The sequence below is a fragment of the Pocillopora damicornis genome, chromosome 5 (genome assembly GCF_964200805.1).
Source record: "Pocillopora damicornis chromosome 5, jaPocDami1.2, whole genome shotgun sequence".
Taxonomy (NCBI): Eukaryota; Metazoa; Cnidaria; class Anthozoa; order Scleractinia; family Pocilloporidae; genus Pocillopora; species Pocillopora damicornis.
In genome coordinates, this window is record NC_142674.1 from 15,773,726 (window position 1) to 15,794,205 (window position 20,480).

General features: G+C 37.2%; 1 protein-coding gene and 1 pseudogene across 1 annotated transcript; both read right to left on the reverse strand.

Moving 5' to 3' along the window:
• Nucleotides 1-8,103: 8,103 nt before the first annotated feature.
• On the reverse strand, nucleotides 8,104-9,133 carry LOC149045610 (uncharacterized; annotated as a pseudogene).
• Nucleotides 9,134-14,524: 5,391 nt separating this feature from the next.
• Nucleotides 14,525-17,589, reverse strand: LOC149045611 (melanocortin receptor 5-like). The gene has a single exon (XM_089206582.1). It carries the CDS (start codon nucleotides 16,843-16,845, stop codon nucleotides 15,949-15,951), a length of 897 nt encoding a protein of 298 aa, XP_089062708.1. The 5' UTR covers nucleotides 16,846-17,589; the 3' UTR covers nucleotides 14,525-15,948.
• Nucleotides 17,590-20,480: the final 2,891 nt, after the last annotated feature.

A 20,480-nucleotide genomic window follows, 5' to 3' on the forward strand; every position in this document is an offset into this window, starting at 1 on the left:
AAGAGAGAAAAAATGAGACTGATGAGAAATTCAAAATAAGAACAAGAACATACAAGCGACAAAAGGTGACTGAGGACACCATGTGACTTAACTGAAGTGACCGAACCTCCCACCTTTCCGGCGACCCGATTTCTGCCGATGTACTTTCGTGCCAGGCTCTGGCTCTCCTTCCTCCGCTCTACGTTCTACGTTCCCCGTTCTTTCGCCGTTCCCCGTTGCCAGTCTACCTTTCTCTGTCACTGTTGCCTGATAATGCTTTTAGTGACATTCTATATGCAGCAAATACTCAACGAACTGGAAAGAAAAACGTGCCCAGTGGCGGAACTCAAAAATGGCTGCAAAGAGGGAAAATTATTTTCTTCTTGTGCCGTGAAGAAGTGGCGAGTTGCGAAACCCATCGCAAGTCTTAGCGATTAAATAATAAAAAAATAATAATATAACAAAATAAAACAAAACAAAACAAAACAGACAAACAAAAAAAATAACTCCTTAATCGTCCAAACAATTTCAAAGCAAATCAAAATTACCACATTTAATTGATTTTTTGGACAAAAATATTGATTTTCACTAATGACCCCAAGTATATTCCTCTCTGTAAAAGCCTACATGTATATGGCTTAAATGAAAAAAATTAAAAAAAAATCGTAGTACAGCACTTCCTCAGGATACAAGGCAACCGCGGGGATCACGTTTCGCTTGATCTACCGCAAGTTTTAGTTCGTGCAATACATGGCTTTTGAAAAAGTTATTAGTAATTATTACATCAAATTGCATGTGAAATCATGTCATTACTTGTTAATAATGTTCATGAAAAGAGTCTGGGAAATGATCGGACATAGTACAATTAGGCAGATGCCGTGACAGCTAAGCTCCGTGTTTTATTCTCTAATAAGGGACGCTCTTTTAAACAATGCCAGCGTGCGCTGGATCCGAACGTAATTATAATTAATCACCGTTTTAGAAAACAAATCGGCTATTTACCACGGCCAAAATTTATCGCACACAAACTTGGCTGGTTTCTTTAATTTTCGCGTTCCCTGTTCCCGGTAAACAAAGAGAGACAAACAGATAGGCAAACTTCGCCCTCTTCTTGTGGGCGTAGGACTTCCTTTGCTGGCCTCTTGTTGTTTTATCCAACTCCCGCGCGGGACATTTGCATCCCTTCGGGCGAGAAAATGGAGCCTGTTTCATATTTATTCGTCGACTTTTATTCATGTCAGTTTATTTCTGATACAAATCTACCCATTTGCTATCTTTTTTTTTAATTTCATATATGCATCAATGTTAATTATCTTTAAAGTATGCATTTCTGCTGAGAATATCAGTCTCAATCATAAAAATTACATTTTCCTCGAATATGATTGGTTTGAAAAACTCACATTTTTCATTAATTTACTTGCCGGAGAGTTTGTTATAGGACAGTTCAATCAGCCAATCACGTCCCAAGTTGTAGTTTTAATGAACCAATCACATTCAAAGTTATAATTTAAATCAACCGATTACAGCTTCGATTTCAATCACCATAGAAACTCTTATTCTTTTTTCAGTCTTTTAAGGCAAATTTTCTCTTTCCTTATATAACTTGGCTATACTTCTCTTCTTGCAAACTGTAATTTTTTTAATTGAAACTTCGTGGAGTCCCATTCGGTCTGTAATCATACTCGTGGTAACAAAGGATGATTGCAGCCCGAATTGGACTGCACTCAGTCCTATTACTATTACTAATTAAGAGCTAATGTCAACGTGCATCAGAAAAACAGCGGCAAGTCGTTCAAGTTCGTTTTCTCTCCCACGTTCATATTTTGTGGCCCAATATGTCCTAATAATTGTGGTGTAGTTTTTCTGTGAAAATATATTTTAGTTTCTGAGAAATGAGTTTTTTCGTTCGACCGCTCAATTATGGAAATTTTCACCCTGAATATTACCCGAGTTGTGTGACCTAATGTAACGAATTTACTTGACCTCTGGTATTTCTATTTTATCATCTAAAATTAATCCCCTGTCATTATTGAAGCTGGCAAAGAGATATTTAGTTTTTGGTAAATATTTTTGTCCGACATACTTCTCTATGTCGAAAAGTATCTTCAAAGCAAAGACAGTTTTAACAATGACCGATATGATAGAATCTACTGAGCTTCTAGCTTTTAAATGGCAAAAGGATGGTTATAAAGTTACTGTAAAAATTTCTTTTTGAATTGTTCTATCGTGAGACGAACTCAAAGTCCGGCAAAATTTCTAGGACTGCACACGGAAAATTCTGGAATCCACTTCTCTAATGCACACAAAAATAGTAAAAAAATAAGGAAAAAGAGAGAAAAACTGAAAAAGACTGATGAGAAATTCAAAATAAGAACAAGAACAAACAAGAGACTTAAGGTGACAGAGGACACCAAGTGAGTCAACTGGTATCATTTGCATAACATGACGGGCGGGCACGTTTTCTGTGCTCCGCGAAACCTATGTGTATTCTTATTCACCTATTTGTCCTTCACCACCTTACTGAAGACTAGGCTGTTCCTGGAGTATCTTCTCTACGCCTGGAAAGAATTTGTATACTTCCCAACAGCTTTCCATGCCTACAATACCGAGCGAAGGAGCATCCAAACTGAAATCTGCTGGATCGTTTCGTTCAAGACACAACCTCGTGAAAGTTCATCTCGGCCTTACTCTGATGCTCAACTCTACCTACTCAATGATGATGATTTGTTTGTCCAATGACGTATCTTTGAATCCTGAACCGACAGTTACGCAGTCTACAAATCTACCTACAATCCGAGGCTTTAAAATTTCCCATCTCAACGTCCGCAGCATTACGCACAAGATGGATTCCATTCGCCTTCTCCTCAAAGACAATACTTTGGATATCTTCACAGTTTCCGAAACTTGGCTGAGTCCTAAAGTAACTGACGCTGAAATAACCATCCCTGGATATTCAGTTGTAAGGAAAGATCAAAACTCTCGCGGTGTGGGAGTGGCAATGTTCATACGGGATGGAATTCCTTTCAAGACGGGAATGGACATAACTGACAATAACACAAATTGCGAATCTTTGCTTATTGAAATAAATCGCCACAAGTGCAAAAAACAGTTTGTCTGCTGCATTTACAAACCACCTGACTTTGCCACGGAAATCTTAGTCAATCACTTGGAGGATATTATTGCTAAAGTACCAGAAGGCGCAGATTTTGCTTTATTGGGGGATTTTAACATCGATCTACAAGGCCCAACAAACTCGAATCGCAGAATGTTACTGCGGTTTGCAAATTCTCATTCATTGCATCAACTCATTCAGGAAAATACGAGAATTACCGAGCATTCATCATCAGTCATTGGTCTATTTTTCGTGAATAATAGTCATCGCGTTATTGGCAGTGGTGTAGTCCCTCACGCAATTAGCGACCATTCACTGATTTACGGAATATTCAAATCTGGAGTTCCCAAGGCACCTCCACGTATTGTTGAGCATCGCACATATAAGAAATACAACGAGTCTGCTTTCATCAAGTATATCAACGAACTAAACTGGAGTATTATTGATGATAGGGATGTCGATTCAGGTGTCAACCTGTGGAATACTTTATTTATTAAGGTTGCCAATTCGCACGCCTCCTTTAAAAAGACTAGAATTAAAGGCATACCAGCACCGTGGATGACATCCGAATTAAACCAACTTGTGCATGACCGCGACTACCATCACACCAAAGCTGTCAAATCTAACTCGAAGTACCACTGGGCAAGGTATAGAAAACTCAAGCAAGGGGTTAAAAAGCGAGTTAAGTAATGCAAAGCCTCTTATAACAAAGATCTCATCGAGGAAAACAGCGGAAATCCAGGCGAATTGTGGAGTACATTGAATGAAATAACGAGTCGTAAAAACGTCTCTCCACCATCTTTCATTCAGTCTAATGGATGCCAAGTAACTGATCCAAAGTTGATTGCTTGTCTATTAAACGATCACTTTGTCACCGTTGGAAGTAAATTATCATTCAAATTTCAAACTGTTTGCAGTGCTCTCGGCAAATTCTTCCATCAGCTTCAAAACAGAATGCTCAATCAAATGGTTTCTCCTTCACTCCTGTGAGTGAGTCATTTGTCTTCAAACAACTTAAGACCTTGAAAACAAATAAAGCAATTGGCTTGGACAAGATCAGTTCAAGACTTCTCAAAGATTCTGCCGAGAGTATCGCACCTGTATTAACAAGATTATTTAATCGCTCCCTTGACTCTAGTGTTTCTCCAGCCATTTGGAAACAAGGCAAAGTAACAGCACTCTTCAAGTCTGGTGACAAATCTGACTGTAATAACTACAGGCCCATTACAGTACTTCCGACAGTTAGTAAGATTCTCGAGAGAGCTGTGCATCAACAACTTTATGGCTATTTGACTGAGTCAAACTTACTTACAGCAAAGCAGTTTGGCTTTCGCCCTAAACTATCAACCGAAGTTGCTTTGGCTCATTTCACAGACAGAGTTCTGGAAAAACTTGATAATGGAATGTTGACAGGTGCAGTATTCCTTGATCTTTCGAAAGCTTTTGATACTGTCAACCACAGCCTCCTATTAACAAAGCTCAAGCAAAACGATAACGTTACTGGATGGTTTAAATCTTATCTCAGCAATCGCTTTCAGCTGACTGCTGTTGGTGATGTGCAATCTACACTAAGACCAATTTAAGTTGGCGTTCCTTAAGGGAGCATCCTCGGCCTTTTGTTGTTCTTGGTCTATATCAACGATCTTCCCGAGTGCCTGGAACATTGTGAGGTTGCACTCAACGCTGATGACATCGTGATCTACTTCAGCAGCTCGTGCGTTACCGAGATTGAAATTTTTATCAACAGGGACCTATCTTAGCTTTCTTCGTGGTTTAGTACAAATCGTCTGACTTCGAATGTTTCTAAATCTAAATTCATTTTTAATTGGTAGTCCAAAGAAGCTTAGCACCTGTAATGACGTCAATGTAGTTATTGATGACTCGCCGCTCGAATGCACTGATACTTTTAAATACCTCGGCATAAACAAGACGATGACTTGGGGTGACCATGTTGAAGCCATATCAACTAAAATCAATCTAAGACTTGGCTTGCTGAAACGAATAAGTTATTTACTGCCGCTTGAAACGCGGATTACTCTGTACAACAGCCTAGTGCGCCCGCTGTTCGATTATGGCGATGCTATCTGGGGTGATAAGGGCAATGCTACTCTTATGAATGAATTATTGCAGCTACTGCAAAACAAGGCTGCCAAGATTATTCTCAGTTTACCTAGTTTTTACTCTTCTACGGAGGCATTAGAAGAACTTTGTTGGCCAACACTTTTTAAACTTAGGTTATTTCACCGCTGTGTCTTCGTTTATAAATATGTAAATGGCATTATAGATTTTAAGTTTGATACAAAGCTAATCAGTGACATCCATTCTTATAATACTCGTGGCAAATCCGATTTTTACTTACCGCGAGTTCGGCGCAATTATGGAAAACAGCGCCTTTTATATCAAGGACTGGGAGAATGGAACAGTTTTTTTAAAAAAACTACGTAATACGGCACTTTCACAGATGCAAGGCAACCGCGGGGATCACCTTACGTTTGATCTGCCGCAATTTAGTTCATGCAATTTATGGTCTTTGAAAAATAAAACAAGTCCTTATTACGCCTAATTGCATGTGAAATCATGTTATTACATGTTAATAATGTACATGAAAGAGTCTGGGGAATGATCTGACAATTAAACAGATGGCGTGACAGCTCAGCTCTGTATTTTGTACTCTGATAAGGCACGCTCTTTTAACCAATGACAGCGAGCACTGAATCAGAACTTTGCTATAATTAATCATAGTTATAGGCAGCAATTCAGCCATTTACCGCTGCCAAAATTTATCCCACACACACTTGGCTGGTTTCTATTATTTTGTTACCGTTCACCGAAAAATTGACTTAAATAACTATATTTTCCCCTTTTCTCGTTCTCCTCTCCCCGTCACCGATACACTGTTCCCCGTTCCTTGTCTCCCTTTCTCTGTTCCCTGCTCCCTGTTCCTAGGTCTCTATTCCCTGTTCCCTGTTCCTCGGTCCCTCTTCCCTCGGTCTGTTTTGCCTGTTCCCTGTTACCCGTTACTGTTTCCCGTTCCCTGTTCTCTGTTCTCTGTTTCCTGTTCTCTGTTCCCTGTTCCCCGCTCCCTGTTGCCAATTCCTTGCTCCCTGTTCCTTGTTCTTTTTTTCCTTCCCCGTTCTTTATTCCCTATTCCCCGTTTCCAATACTTATTCTCTCATTTTTATTCCCTAACTTTGAGGTAAATAAAGCTATACAAACGGATAGGCAAACTTCACCCTCTTCTCCTGGGTGTAGGACTAAATGCTAGAGTCTTGTTGTTTTATCCAACTCCCACGCTCGACATTCGCATCCCTTCGCGCGAGAAAATAGACCCTGTTTCATATTTATCCGTCGACTCTTATTTATGTCAGTTTATTTCTGAGACAAATCTATCCATTTCCTATTTATTTTTTTATTTCATACATGCATAAGTGTTAATTATCTTTAAATTAGCATTTATTCTGAGGGTATCAGTCTTCATCATAAATATTACAATTTCCTCGATTGTGGTTGGTTTGAAAAACTCACATTTTCCTTTAATTTACTTGCCAACTTTTTATGTTCCATAAGCCAATCACGTCCAAAGTTGTAGCTTAAATCAACCAATCACATTCAAAGATGCAGTTTAAATCAACCGATTACAGCCTCGGTTTCAATCACCATAGAAACACCAGTTCCTTTTCAGTCTTTTAATGCAAATGTTCTCTTTTTTTCATAACTTGGCTATACTTCTCTACTCGCAAATTGTATTTTTTTATTATTAATTGGTAATAAGACTTGATGGAGTCCAATTCGATCTGTAGTCATACTCGTAATAACAAAGTATGATTGCAGACCAAATTGGATTTCACTCAGTCCTATTACTATTACTAATTAAGATAAATCAGTAAATAACTTAGCTAATCACATCCTTTTTGTCTGATGTTGTGTATATTCAAATTGATAAAGAGCGGTCACTTGGCTCATCTACAAATCCTTTAGCTGTTAACCCTTTGAACTCTAAGATTGACTTACATCTAATTTCTCCTCACAGTATCACCCTGAATAAAACAAAAAGGTCACGAGAATAAAGGAAATGATCATCAACTTAAGAACCCTTGATTGTTTCACAAATTCTCCTAGTCAAATCCATTGGAAATATATCGAGAACAGCTTTGACATAATCACGCAGGAAAAAGCGTGAACTCAACTTAAACACACGCAAACTAAACCTAAACTGACGCAGAACTAAACCTAAAGTAATGTAGATAATCAAACAAACCCAAATGAACAAAATGCAAAATGAAACCTTACACATGAAACGTACAAAGGAACCACGTTTAATAATAAATGATCCTAGACGTGATCTGATCAATTCAATTTTCCTCCTTTTTTCCTTTCCTTTTTTTTTTTTTTTTTTTTTCAATGTAATGCAGAGGTTGGGAGAGTTTAGAGCAAACTTCCTTTTAAAAATTACCTTCAAAGAACCTTTGTGGATGTTCATTTTTTCCCACACTTGTTAAATTCAAATTTGTGGGTTTATCTCTCGGAAGGGAATGATCTGAACCTGTCTGTGTGGCTGAGGTCGTTGATGACATAACATCTTCAAAGCTCACCTAAAACTTGGCACTCTCATAGTATACAATATCGGATTTACAGAGATTATTTGCCATGCGAATAGGAATTTTATGTCTTTCTTCCCGGGGTTTTGCGAATGTCAGTAGTGTCTCATTGGAGACACGTGCACGGACTTGTTATGTAACAGTTCTCGTTATGTAATAGCATATGGCACGTGCGGGGGCTATCGAGCCCCCCGCTTGTAATGTGGTGTCGTGGCCTGGCAACTAAGCTGTTGTGCATTCATTCATTCTTGCTTCGCTGGATGACACGTTCGTTTCAACGTCCCTCCTCCTCCCCTTGTCCTCTCCGCATAGTTCCTTATGTTGTTTTAGTTAAATTTATTTGGCGTTTTTATGCCCTCACCTTTACTGGGCTCAACACAATTTTTAGAGCTAATTGTTTTTGTAAATAATTCAAGGAAGTTTTAATGATTAAATCGGCTTTGGGCCTATGCCATTTGCCATTTCACTCCATCCTTGATTGTCAGTCTTTATTCTAGCGCCCAGTAAACGAGCTTGGGTATGCAGCCCACTAATTAACTTATAAGCCCCAAGCCTGGGGAGGGGAGAAAGGCATAAAAAAGAGTTTGCGTAAAGGAAGACGATTGAACCACCCTGTAAACGGAAAAGACCTATTTTAGACAATGAACTTGAAATGTTAGAGGCAAAAAACAGAGAACTAGTTATAACATAAGGCAGCCACAATAGGAGAGAGAGAGAAGTCACAGTGAACGACGTCACGGTCAGTTTCCTTTCCCTATTTGCCGCGCCATGGTGTCGAGGCTGATTCCCACAGCGAAGCTTGACAAAAATGAAAACGTAAGAAACACAGATGACCAAAAGACAAATTGAGATGAATGAACCCCAAGCGTAGTAATAATAGTCCCGTTTATATGTATAGTAATAAATAATTATTAATGCACATGAAAAGAAAAGTGCTGTCAACCAGATAGCGATGATAAGAACTCAGTAGACTGAATTTTTTACCGTACGATGTCTGAAGGGCCAAAACGTTGCATAGAGGCGTTCTAGAGAAATAACAATCATATTTGTTAACGAAAAAACGGGAAACCAGATGATAAATACCTGAGGTATATACCAATACGCCCTGTTGTGCCCTCAGAAGTTACATGTCTCTCCAAAATTATAGAATAGATCATGTGCAGAAATTTCCCCGGATAACATGTCTGCAACTGCCAAACTTATCACCAAGTATGTGGTTCGTTTACGAAGATTGCGGTCTCTACAAAATGCAATCACTGTCAACAAATTCAGCACGACTATGGTGACGGACTCAGTCAGGCCCACAACCATCCAAGTTATACACTCCGGTGAGGAAGCCATCCGAGAAGTATTTTCCTGTTCCAAATAATTGAAAAATGTTAGGGTATTTCCGGCAATGATTTGACAACAGATTACTAACCTGTCTTTTATACTGCAAAAGAGACTAGACTGACGTAACCTCCACACTTTATTTTGGAATTCCTTGAGGCAACAATGTTTATCCATAGTCTTGCATCCTTTCTTCGGTACGTTTTCCTAAATTTTAGCTACTTCCATTAAAAAAACCCCTCTCCCATATGTAGACGACCTTTGCTTCTGAATTTTTTACCGTACGATGTCTGAAGGGCCAAAACGTTGCATTCAGGCGTTCCAGAGAAATAACAGTCATATCTGTTAACGAACAAACGGGAAATCAGATGATAAACACCTGAGGTATATACCAATACGCCCTGTTGTGCCCCTATTCTTGCATATATTCTATAGCTAATTAAGACAGCCATCAAGCTCCTTTAGGCTGTTTCAAAGAGATTTTGAACGCTTTTTACGGGTCACAAATCAGGGAATATTGAGCTTGTAACTTTCCGTTCGCGTAGGCTCATTATTGCAAAAGAAAACTAATATTCTGACCCCAAAGTTCGCCTATTCCTCACTCAAATTGAAATAATTATTTTTCAGTTGAAAATTGTAGCCGACAGATCTTATTTTTAAAATTTATTTTGTTTCATTTCTGAATTCCTGCTTGGAAAACACCTTTCCATGTTTTTGTTCATTTTGTCGTGTCGCATGGAATTGATCGCTTATAACAGGAATAAAACTTTTTTTTTTTAAATACACAGGCTACAATCTGTGCGAGACATGCGACATAGCTTTTTACCCTTAAACGATGCACAATATATTTCATACGAACATGACATGCATGAACCAATCAGATATATCTTAGATCATTTAGATGAATGACAGCTCATTTGGTATGGTTCAAAGGTTCCCAGAGAGGGAATTATGTGAATTGAAATTTACGCCCACTGCTTGTTTTTGTAATGATTTAACGCTTTTTCTCATCTCAAGCCTCATCGCCGATACAATTTACGACTTTTTTCTTGGATGGTGGGTCCTATGTTTTTTGCTTTTTTTTTTCATTCTCTAATAAAGTCGACTTTACTTGCCGGCAAAGACTTATTGTGTTTAAATAATGAACAAAATAATACATGGTCGCTTGTAGATTCGGAATTTCTCTTCTCGTGTTTAACTCGATGTCGTCATTTTCATATATGATATATGAACGTTCTAAGTATTAGTGCGTTTTTCTTACCTTTGCGTTTAATTTTTTGTTTTTGTTTTGTTCTCCTTTCTATTTTTTTTTTGGCAAGAGGTATTCAAAGTAATCTTCGTTCTTTATCCCCTCTCTTTTTCAACAATTGATAGGTAATGAAAAAACTGAAATAGAAAGAAAAATTAGGCTGTACCTTCTTGCTTTCCAGCAGATGCGCATCTCCATAAGTGATTGTGGGCTTGGAAAAATGAAATGATATGTTTTTCAAAGGCTAATAACAAGAAAAGCATCTAAAACGTATTTTATACAAAACGATTATCATTTATTGCCTTAAGTTAAGCGAGTTTTGAAAACTGATACTCTATATCTGAAATTCCTTTCCATCCACGCCATCAGCTGCACTCGCCAATTTACTCCGCTTGTTTAATGGTTCTAAACGGTTCCTCCAGACATGGTATCATACAAACAATTGTCGAATATCTGGACCCATTTTTCTTTGTCACATTTTACTTCGATCGCCCGAAGATATCAGCTCTAGCTGTCAATTCACTCCGCTTTTTCAAGTAGTTTTCCTTTTTAAATTATTGGTATATTCCTGCCACAGAAGATGTTGATCTGTATATAAAAAAAAATAAACAAATAAACAAATAAAAAAAAATGTTGGGTTTCCTTGACCTCAGTTTTAAGTTTTGATCATAATTCACACAGCCTCAGGTAAATCGACCCAATTAAGGTTTATTGGACAACCCTCCGTTATCAGAAACTCACCTTACCGTCAGTTTTCATTCGAATTTAGGGAGAACTCCGGTTTAGAAACATTGAAAAAGATTAAGAGAGGTTCTAAGTAATTTTCAAGAATCCGACGACAGAAGCAAAATCAAACTTTTTTATTTGCTCCAAAAGACCCTTTTAATGAACTGTTTTCAAAAATAATATTGAAAAGTTCCAGCGAGCTTTATTTTGGCAAAAAATACGAAAACGCTTCTTTCTCCGGATTCTTGAAAATTACTGACAAGCTCTCTTAAGAGCAATTTGTTAAGAAAATAATCTTCAAAACCTACCTCATCTCCGATAACTTTCTTAAAACCTCCTCAGGTTCTTTATAATCTTGTCGAACCTATTCAATTAGGGGACAGATAGGTTACACCGGGGTGTTTTCCTGTGGTTTCCATAGAAAGGAGCAATAAAGACACTCAGAAGAATTTTGCATGATTCTGTCAACTGATTTTAGGGAACGGTTCAATTTCAGAAAAAAGTTGTTTTTCGTCTTGTCACGAACAAGACAAGCGTCATGTATGATACACGTTGAATCCGTCGGGATCTAGTTCATTCATTACATCGTAAACTTGATCTTTAGTTACATTTAAGCCATGCTCTTGCCTTATTTTTTTTGTTCATTGCACGGTATCCCGATAGCTTTCTAGGCCCGTTGGGCTCAGTTTCAAATGCCTTCATTACTAGATCTACTATATAAGTATCATCATTGAAAAATATGTCACATGACGAAGCCTTCTATCAAGCATCCTTAGACTCCACGCGTAAAGTGGAAAGTCACGAGTGAGGAAATCTAACATCTCTCATCTTTGTAATCCTTGCCCGACATATTTCAGCAAAGCCTCTTTAAGATCGGCATTATTTTTCCACAAGGCCTCTCTGAAATCTTACATCGAAATACTAAAAAACTCTTCTAAATCACTCAAGATCAAAACAACTTCACAACTTGAGTAAATGGACATAACGCACGATGGGACATACAATCACGCCCGCACAGTATCATGGTAGTGGCAGCCCCCGGCCACAGAGATATTCAATTAGATTTGATGTTGAGTTTACTTTTTATTTCAACGTGAATTTCCTTTGGATTTCAGTTTAATTTTGAAATGATTTTTACTTTGATAATGCAATTACTTTTGCTTTTAAATTTCCTTGCTACTTCATTTTACTGTCAATCGTTCTTTTTCCTTTGTTTTGCAGTCACGTTCCATTTTACTATCAGTTTTGATTTATTTTTTTCTTTTATTTTTTATTAAATCTTTCAAAAATTGTAAAATTTTGAGTGGCAGCTCTCGGCCACCACACACGTCCATTCATACTGCTAGGACCAGCGTGTCGATAGCGTCATGTTTGTTAATAGAATAAGAAAGAAGGTAAGCTTTGAGTTCGGTAAAGAAAGAGAGAAGGATGTCATACACGAATTTCGTAATGGGCCTCGCTCACTATAAAGTCTCTGTGCCTTTGTGGTGGAGCATCGGAGCGCAGAATCCAAAGGTCTGCGGTTCGATTCCTAATGGGGGACTCAGAATTTTTTGTTTCTCCAACGCTCGCGACAAGACGAAAAACATCTTTCTCCATTTTTTTTTTTTACCGACTTAAAACTTAGCATCTTTCTTATTCTATTTAATATGATTTCAACCGTTGTACTTTTATTAAGAAAATAATCTTCAAAGCCTACCTTATCTCCAGTAAATTATAATCTTTTGGTGATACAAATTAGAATCGAACAAGGCGTTTGCATGACAAAATTGATATTTTAGGAGCTGTGCGCAGCTGTTCAGAAAGGAAAAAGTCGATCGTGAGCTGAATAATAATCTCTCTTCAAATGTACAAAACTAAAGGGTTTTTATTATTTGTTTCTTTATAAATGATATATGACAAGAGAAGCCGAGAAAACAAGTCCAGAATGGCGTGGAGAATTCTTGTCTCTAATATACCCTCCGATCAGTTAGGCAATAGCGCAGTTTAACATTTGTCTAACTCATTCAACCAGGTGACAGCTAGGTTACACTGAGGTGATTTCCTGCAGTTTTCCATAGAAAGGAGCAATAGAGACGCTCTAAAGAATTTTGCATGATTCCGTCTACTGCTTTTAGGGGTTAATCTAATTTGAGTTTTTCTGTTTTCATTACAGGTAAAATTTGCAAGTTAAACAAGTTAAAATTAGAAATGTGTTTTGAGCATAAACAAGTTGTCCTTTCATTTAACAATTTAATTTTAATTTTTAATTTAATTTTTAATTTTAATCTTAATTCTTCCTTTCATTTAACATTTAACTCAAGAAGTTAGAGTTGCTCTCGGCTACGCCTCGAGAAACTCTTACGCATCTTTCGTGCTCTCCAAACTTCCCGCTTGCTTCATATCTCGATGAACGCACAACTGACGTATGAACCCATTGTTTTATAACATTTTTAACCCGATGGATATATTTTTCCCCCCCGAGGGATTTTTTTTGTCATGAGCGTGCACAATAGGTATGTGAAGCACGCTCGCGCAATTGAATTTGATTACACAAATTTACTTGCTATGTTATAAATGGTTTTTGTGGTGTTAATCTAAGACACGGTAACTTCAGGCGTTTCCTGCAATAATCAACAATAACATCCAAATGTCTTGGACAGCACACGGAAATTTTAGAATCCACTTCTCTAATGCACTTTAGAAGACATAACATACTTTGCAAAGATTAATAAATAAACAGAGAAAAAGAGAAAAAAAAGACAACGGCTTACATGTCTATAGCTTAAACCATTTAAAGCACTTTACAGCACTTACAGGATGCAAAGGAACCGCAGGGATCACCTTTCGCGTGGTCTGCCGCAAGTTTTAGTTCGTGCAATTTATGGTCTTTGAAAAATAAAACAAGTGCTTATTACACCAAACTGCATGTAAAATCATGTTTTTACCTGCTAATGATGTACATGAAAAGAGTCTGGGAAATGATCAGACATAGTACAATTAGCTGACAGCTCAGCTCCATGTTTTCTTCTCTAATAAGGCACGCTCTTTTAACCAATGACAGCGTGCGCTACATCCGAACATTGTTATAATTAATCATAGTTTTAGGCAACCAATCGGCTATTTACCGCGGCCAAAATTTATCCCACACAAACTTAGCTATTTTTTATTATTTTGTTGCCGTTCACCGAAAAATCGACTAAAATATCGATATAGGCATAATTTCTCTCTGTATTCCCCTTTTCTCGTTCTCCACTCCCAGTCACCTATAAACTGTTCCCTGTTCCCTTTGGCCTTTGCCTTTTGGCTTCGCAATGTTCCCTGTTCCCCGCTCCTTGTTCCCTGCCCCCTGTTCTCTGTTCTCTGTTCCCTGTTCCCTGCTCTCAGTTCCCTGTTCGCTGTTCCCGTGCTCTACTTCTCTTCTCCGTTCACTATTTCCTGTTCCCCTTTCACCGATCCTTATTCCCTTTTTTTTGTTCTCTGAGTTTGAAGTAGATGAGGCGAGACAAACAGATAGGCAAACTACGCCCTCTTCTCGTGGGCGTAGGACTTCATTGCTAGAATCTTCTTGATTTATCCCACTCCCACGCTCGACATTTGCATCCTTTCGCGCAAAAAGATGAAGCCTGTTTCATATTTACTCGTCGACTTTTATTTATGTCAGTTAATTTGTAATACAAATCCACCCATTTCTTATCTTTTTTATTCCATACATGCATTAGTCTTAATTATCTCAGTTTAAATAATGCATTTATGCTGAATCATAAGCAATACAATTTCCTCAATTGTGATTGATTTGAAAAACTTACATTTTCGATTTACTTGCCCACGTTGTTATCGAACAGTTTGCTATAGGACAATTTAATAAGCCAGTCATATCCAAAGTTGTTGCTTAAATTAACCAATCACATTCAAAGTCGTAGTTTAAATCGACCAATCACAGCCTCGGTTTCAATCACCATAGAAACACTAATTCCTTTGTCAGTCTTTTAATGCAAATTTCCCTTTCTTTCATAACTTAGCTATAATTCTTTTCTCACAAATTGTACTTTTTATAATTAATTGGTAATAAGACTTCGATCATACCCGTGATAACAAAGTATGATTGCAGACCGAATTAGACTCCCCACAGTCCTATTACTATTACTATTAAGATAAATAACTAAATAACGTAGCTAATCACATCCTTTTTTTCTGATGTTGTGTATATTCAAATTGATAAAGAGCGGTCATCTAGCTCATCTACAAATCCTTCAGCTGTTAACCCTTTGAACTCTGACTTACATCTAATTTCTCCTTACAGTATCACCCCTGAATAAAACAAAAAGGTCACGAGAATAAAGGAAATGATCATCAACTTAAGAACCCTTGATTGTTTAACAATTCTCCTTGTCAAATGCACTGGAAATATTCGAAGAACAGAATGGAGGAAATGCATATTAACTTTAGGATGTAAAGCGTTAAGCTATTTTGTAAAGACAAGCTACTATCTGAATGTTTATTTACATAATATGATAATGCTGAATTGCACAATATGATTAAAATTGAAATCACAATTTCTTATGTGCTTATATTTACTTCTTTGACCAACAAACGGAATCCAGCGAAACTCTACAAAACGTGAAGCGAATCAAGGCAAAGCGATAGAAACGATCAAAGTGAAACAAAGTAGCAAAAAACGGCTTTGACATAATCACGCAGGAAAAAGCGTGAACTCATCTTAAACACAGGCGTACGTAAACTAAACCTAAACTGACGCAGAACTAGATCTAAATGAAATCTTTCACATGAAACGTACAAAGGAACCACGTTTAATAATAAATGATCTGATAAATTCAGTTTTCCTACTCTTTTCCTTTCCTTTTTTATTTTTTTTTTTTTATTTAATGCAGAGGTTGGAGAGTTTAGAGCACTTCTATTAAAAACTACCTTCACAGAACCTTTGTAGAAGTTTATTTCTCCCACACTAGTTAAATTCAAATTTGTGGGTTAATCTCACGGAGGGAAATGATCTGAACCCGTCTATGTGGCTGAGGTCGTTGGCAACATAATATCTTTAAAGCTCGTCTAAAACCTGGCATTCTCATAGTATACAATATCGGATTTAAAAAACAGTTTGCGTAAAGCAAGATTATTGACACATAATGTAGACGGAAAAACGCTATATCAGACAATGACATGAAAATGTTAGTGGCAAAAAACAGAAAAGTAGTTATAACATAAGGAAGCCACATTAGGAGAGAGAGAGAAGTCACGGTGAACAACGTCACGGTTAGTTTCCTTTCCCTATTTGCTGCGCCATGGTGACGAGGCTGATTTCCAAAGCGAAGTTTGACAAATATAAAAACGTAAGAAACACAAATGACCAAAAGACAAAATAAGATGAATGAACCCCAAGCGTAGTAATAATAGTCCAGTTTATCTGTATAGTAATAAATCATTAGTAATGCACATGAAAAGAGGAGTGCTGTTAACCAGATGGCGATGATAAGAACCCAGTAGACTGACTTTTTGATCGTACGATGTCTGAAGGGCCAAAACGTTGCATTCAGGCGTTCTAGAGAAATAACAGTCATAATTGTTAACGAACAAACAGGAAACCAGAGGATGAACACCTGAGGTATATACCAATACGCTCTATTGGGCCCCCAGAAGTTACATGTCTCTCCAACATTATAGAATAGATCGTGTGCAGAAATTCCCCCGGATAACATGTCTGCGACTGCCAAGCTTATCACCAAGTACGTGGATCGTTTACGAAGATTACGGTCTCTACAAAATGCAATCACTGTCAACGAATTCAGCACTACTATGGTGACAGACTCAGTCAGGCCCACAACCATCCAGATTATACACTCCGGTGAAGAAGCCATCCGAGTAGTATTTTCCTGTTCCAAATAATTGAGAAATATTAGGGTTTTCCGGCAATAATTTGACAACAGAATACTGAGAAAGAGACTGACGTAAACTCCACATTTAATTTTGGTATCCCTTGAGGATACAAAGTTTACCCATGGTCTTACATCCCTCCTTCGCTACGTTTTGGTAAATGTTAGCTACGTCCTTTTAAAAAAACCCCTCTCCGATATGAAGACGACCTTTGTTTCCTTACAGGTCGTGCAGGGCAACTAGTCCCTATAGCTGCTTAAGAGAGCCTTTAAACTCCTTTAGGCTGTTTCAAAGAGATTTTGAACACTTTTTACGAGTCACGAATTAGTGAATGTTGAACTCGTAACTTTCCGTTCGCGAAGGCTCATCATTGCAAAAGAAAACTAACATTCTGAAACAAATTTCGCCTATTCCACACTCATATTGAAATAATCATTTTTCGGTAAAAAAATTTTAGTTGATGGCTTTTGATTTTTTTAATATTTTTTGTTATTTTCTGTTGTTCTATTTTTCAATTCCTGCTCGAGAAACGCAATATATTTTATACAAACATGACTGCTTGAACCGATCAGATATGTCTTAGATCATTTAGATGAATGACAACTCATTTGGCATGGTTCAAAGGTTCCCAGAGAAAGAATTGTGTGAATTGAAATTTACGCCCATTGCTTGTTATTGTAATGATTGAACGTTTTTTCTCGTCTTGAGCATTATCGCCAACGCAATTTACGACTAAAGGTTGACAGTCGCCTGCGGTCAGGGACCAGAATGGTTACGAGTCACGAATTAGTGAATGTTGATTGAGCATTATCGCCAACGCAATTTACGACTTTCTTCCTGGATCCTATTTTTTTTTTTTTTTTTTTTGATTCGTCAATAAAGTCGACTTAACCTGCCGGTAAAAACTATGAAAAAACAAAATAATTCATGGTCCTTGTAGATTCGGAATTTCCCCTCTAGTGTTCAACTCGACGTCTCACGAGTGAGCGCAGCGAGCTTAGCGCGAACTCGTGAGACATCGAGCGGAAGACTCGAAGAGAAATTCTATGTATGCTCCCGCCATGTATTATTCCCCAATTATCTTGAATTCACAAGTGAAGACTAAAAAATTATTCAGATGGGATGCATAATTGATTACTGGCGTTTGAAATAAAACACCAACACTTCAACGATGTTCCTTTGTCATTTTTTTCTATTTCGCATGTTTTTTTATCTCTACTATGGTTATTTAATAATGAATACTAGTTCCATAATGAACGATATTATGATCATCATGACTGTTATTCTTGTAATCATGCTATCATTGCTATCTTAGTTCATAATTGGTCCGCAGAAAAGTTCAAATAATTTGTTTTTCCTCTTTACCTGGATTTGAGTATATTAGCGCCACTTTATTTTACATTTTTCATTTACTGATTAGTGTTCTTAGCCAGATGGGGATGATGTTGATTTCCGTAACTAATAACCTTGAGGCTGGCAATGGATTATGGGCTTCCTTCAACTCTCCATCGTTGTTATTATTCCTATTTGAATGTTCAGTACTAGTGTATTTCTTTTATTTGTGCGTTTAATTTTTGTTTTTGTTTTGTTCTCCTTTCTGATTTTTGTTTTTGGAAAGATGTATTTAATGTAGACTTTTATCATATTCCCCTTTCTCTTTTACCAATTGAGAGTAAATGATAAAACTGAAATAGAAAGAAAAAAATAGGCTGTTCATTTTTGCTTTTCAACGGATGCGCATCTCCATAGGTGAACGTAGGCGTAAAAAAAAAAAGGTTTTTTTTTTTTTTTAATTTTTTACCAATGTTAATAACAAGAAAAGCATATCAAACGAATCTTTTGCAAAACGGTTATCATTCATCGACTTAAAGATGTGTGCTACACTCGCCAATTTACTCCCCTTCTTTAGAAGTTTTTCTTTTTCATTTCTGATATATTCCTGCCACGGAAGACGTTTTTTTTTCATTCTTTCAAATTATAAAAGTCTTGAATTAAATTCAAAAAAATAAGGAGGGAAAATGTTAAGGAGCCCACGACTGCTCTCCGACTAAGTCTTGTTATTACCGAATTCTCGTGACACATTCTCATCGGAGCATGTGGGAGTGTGAAAAAGATTTATTCTAAAAAACATGAACCAATGACAAGTACAGAATATCAAACGAATTTGACACAAAACGGTTATCATTTGTTGCCTTCAGTCATGGTATCATACAAACAAGTGTGGAATATCTGAACCTATTTCTCTCTGACACACATTTTACTTCGATCACCCGAAGATATCAGCTGTAGCTGCCAATTCAGTCCGCTTTTTCAAGTAGTTTTCCTTTTCATTTTTGATATATTCATGCCGCAGAAGGCTTTGATCTGCGCACAAAAAAGTTAGATATACTTCAATCTTAAGTGAGGTTTGAAGTTATTTTCATAATTCGAACAGCCTCAGATGAATCGACCCGAAAGGTGTATTGAACAACCCTCCCCTATCAGACACTCACTTTACCGTCACTTCCCCTTAAAATTTAGGGTGAGCTCCCTTTTAATTTAGAAACATTGAAATAATCTAAGAGGAATTTGTTAAGAAAATAATCTTCAAAGCATACCTCAATATCTCATACCCTATATCTCAAATAACTTTCTTAAAAGCGTTCTCAGGTTCTTTATAATCTTCTGCCGATGAAACTCAGAATCGTGCCGGGCGTCTGTATGGCAAAATTGGCACTTTATGAGCTGTGCGCAGCTGTTTAATAAGGAAAAAGTCGATCTCGAGCTGAATAATAATTAATAGTTAAGAATTCCTGTCTCTAACATACCCTTCGATCGATTAGGCAATAGCGTCGTTAAAAATGTGTCGAACCCATTCGGTTCGGTGACAGATATGTTACACTTTAGTGATTTCCTCTAGTTTTCCATAGAAAGGAGCAATAAAGAAGCTCTGAGGAACTTTGCATGATTCTGTCAACTTCTTTTAGGGAACAGATAAAGATGTTTTTCGTCTTGTCGCGAGCGTTGGACAAAAAAAAAATAATAATAAAATTCTGAATCCACGTTTACCGACTCAAAACTGACTGTCTTTCTAACTCTATTTAATCTATTTGTAATTCTAGTTTTTCTGTTTTCGTTAATGGTAAAAGTTGCATTAAACAATTTAACAATTATAAATGTGTTTTTCAGTATAGACTAGTTGTCGTTTTAATGTTTTCTTGGTGCTAAATTAAGACGTGGTAGCTTCAAGCGTTTTCGCAATAAATTAAAAATAACATTCAATTGTCTTGCAATGCACACGAAATTCTGGAATCCACTTCTCTAATGTACTTTAGGAGACATGAAAAAACTTTGCAATTACTTAAGAAACACAAAATAGGAACAATAACCAACAAACGACTGAGGGTGATTGAGGACACCACTTGAGTTGACTGAAGTGACCGAACCTCTTACCTTTCCAAAGAGCCGATTTGTGCCGATGTACTTTGTTAAGAAAATAATCTTCAAATAATTCCTTATCTCAACTAACTTTCTTAAAAGCGTCCTCAGATTCTTTATAATCTTCCGGCGATAAAACTCAGAATCGAACATGGCGTTGGTGTGGCAAAATTGGCATTTTGGAAGCTGTGCGCAACTGTTT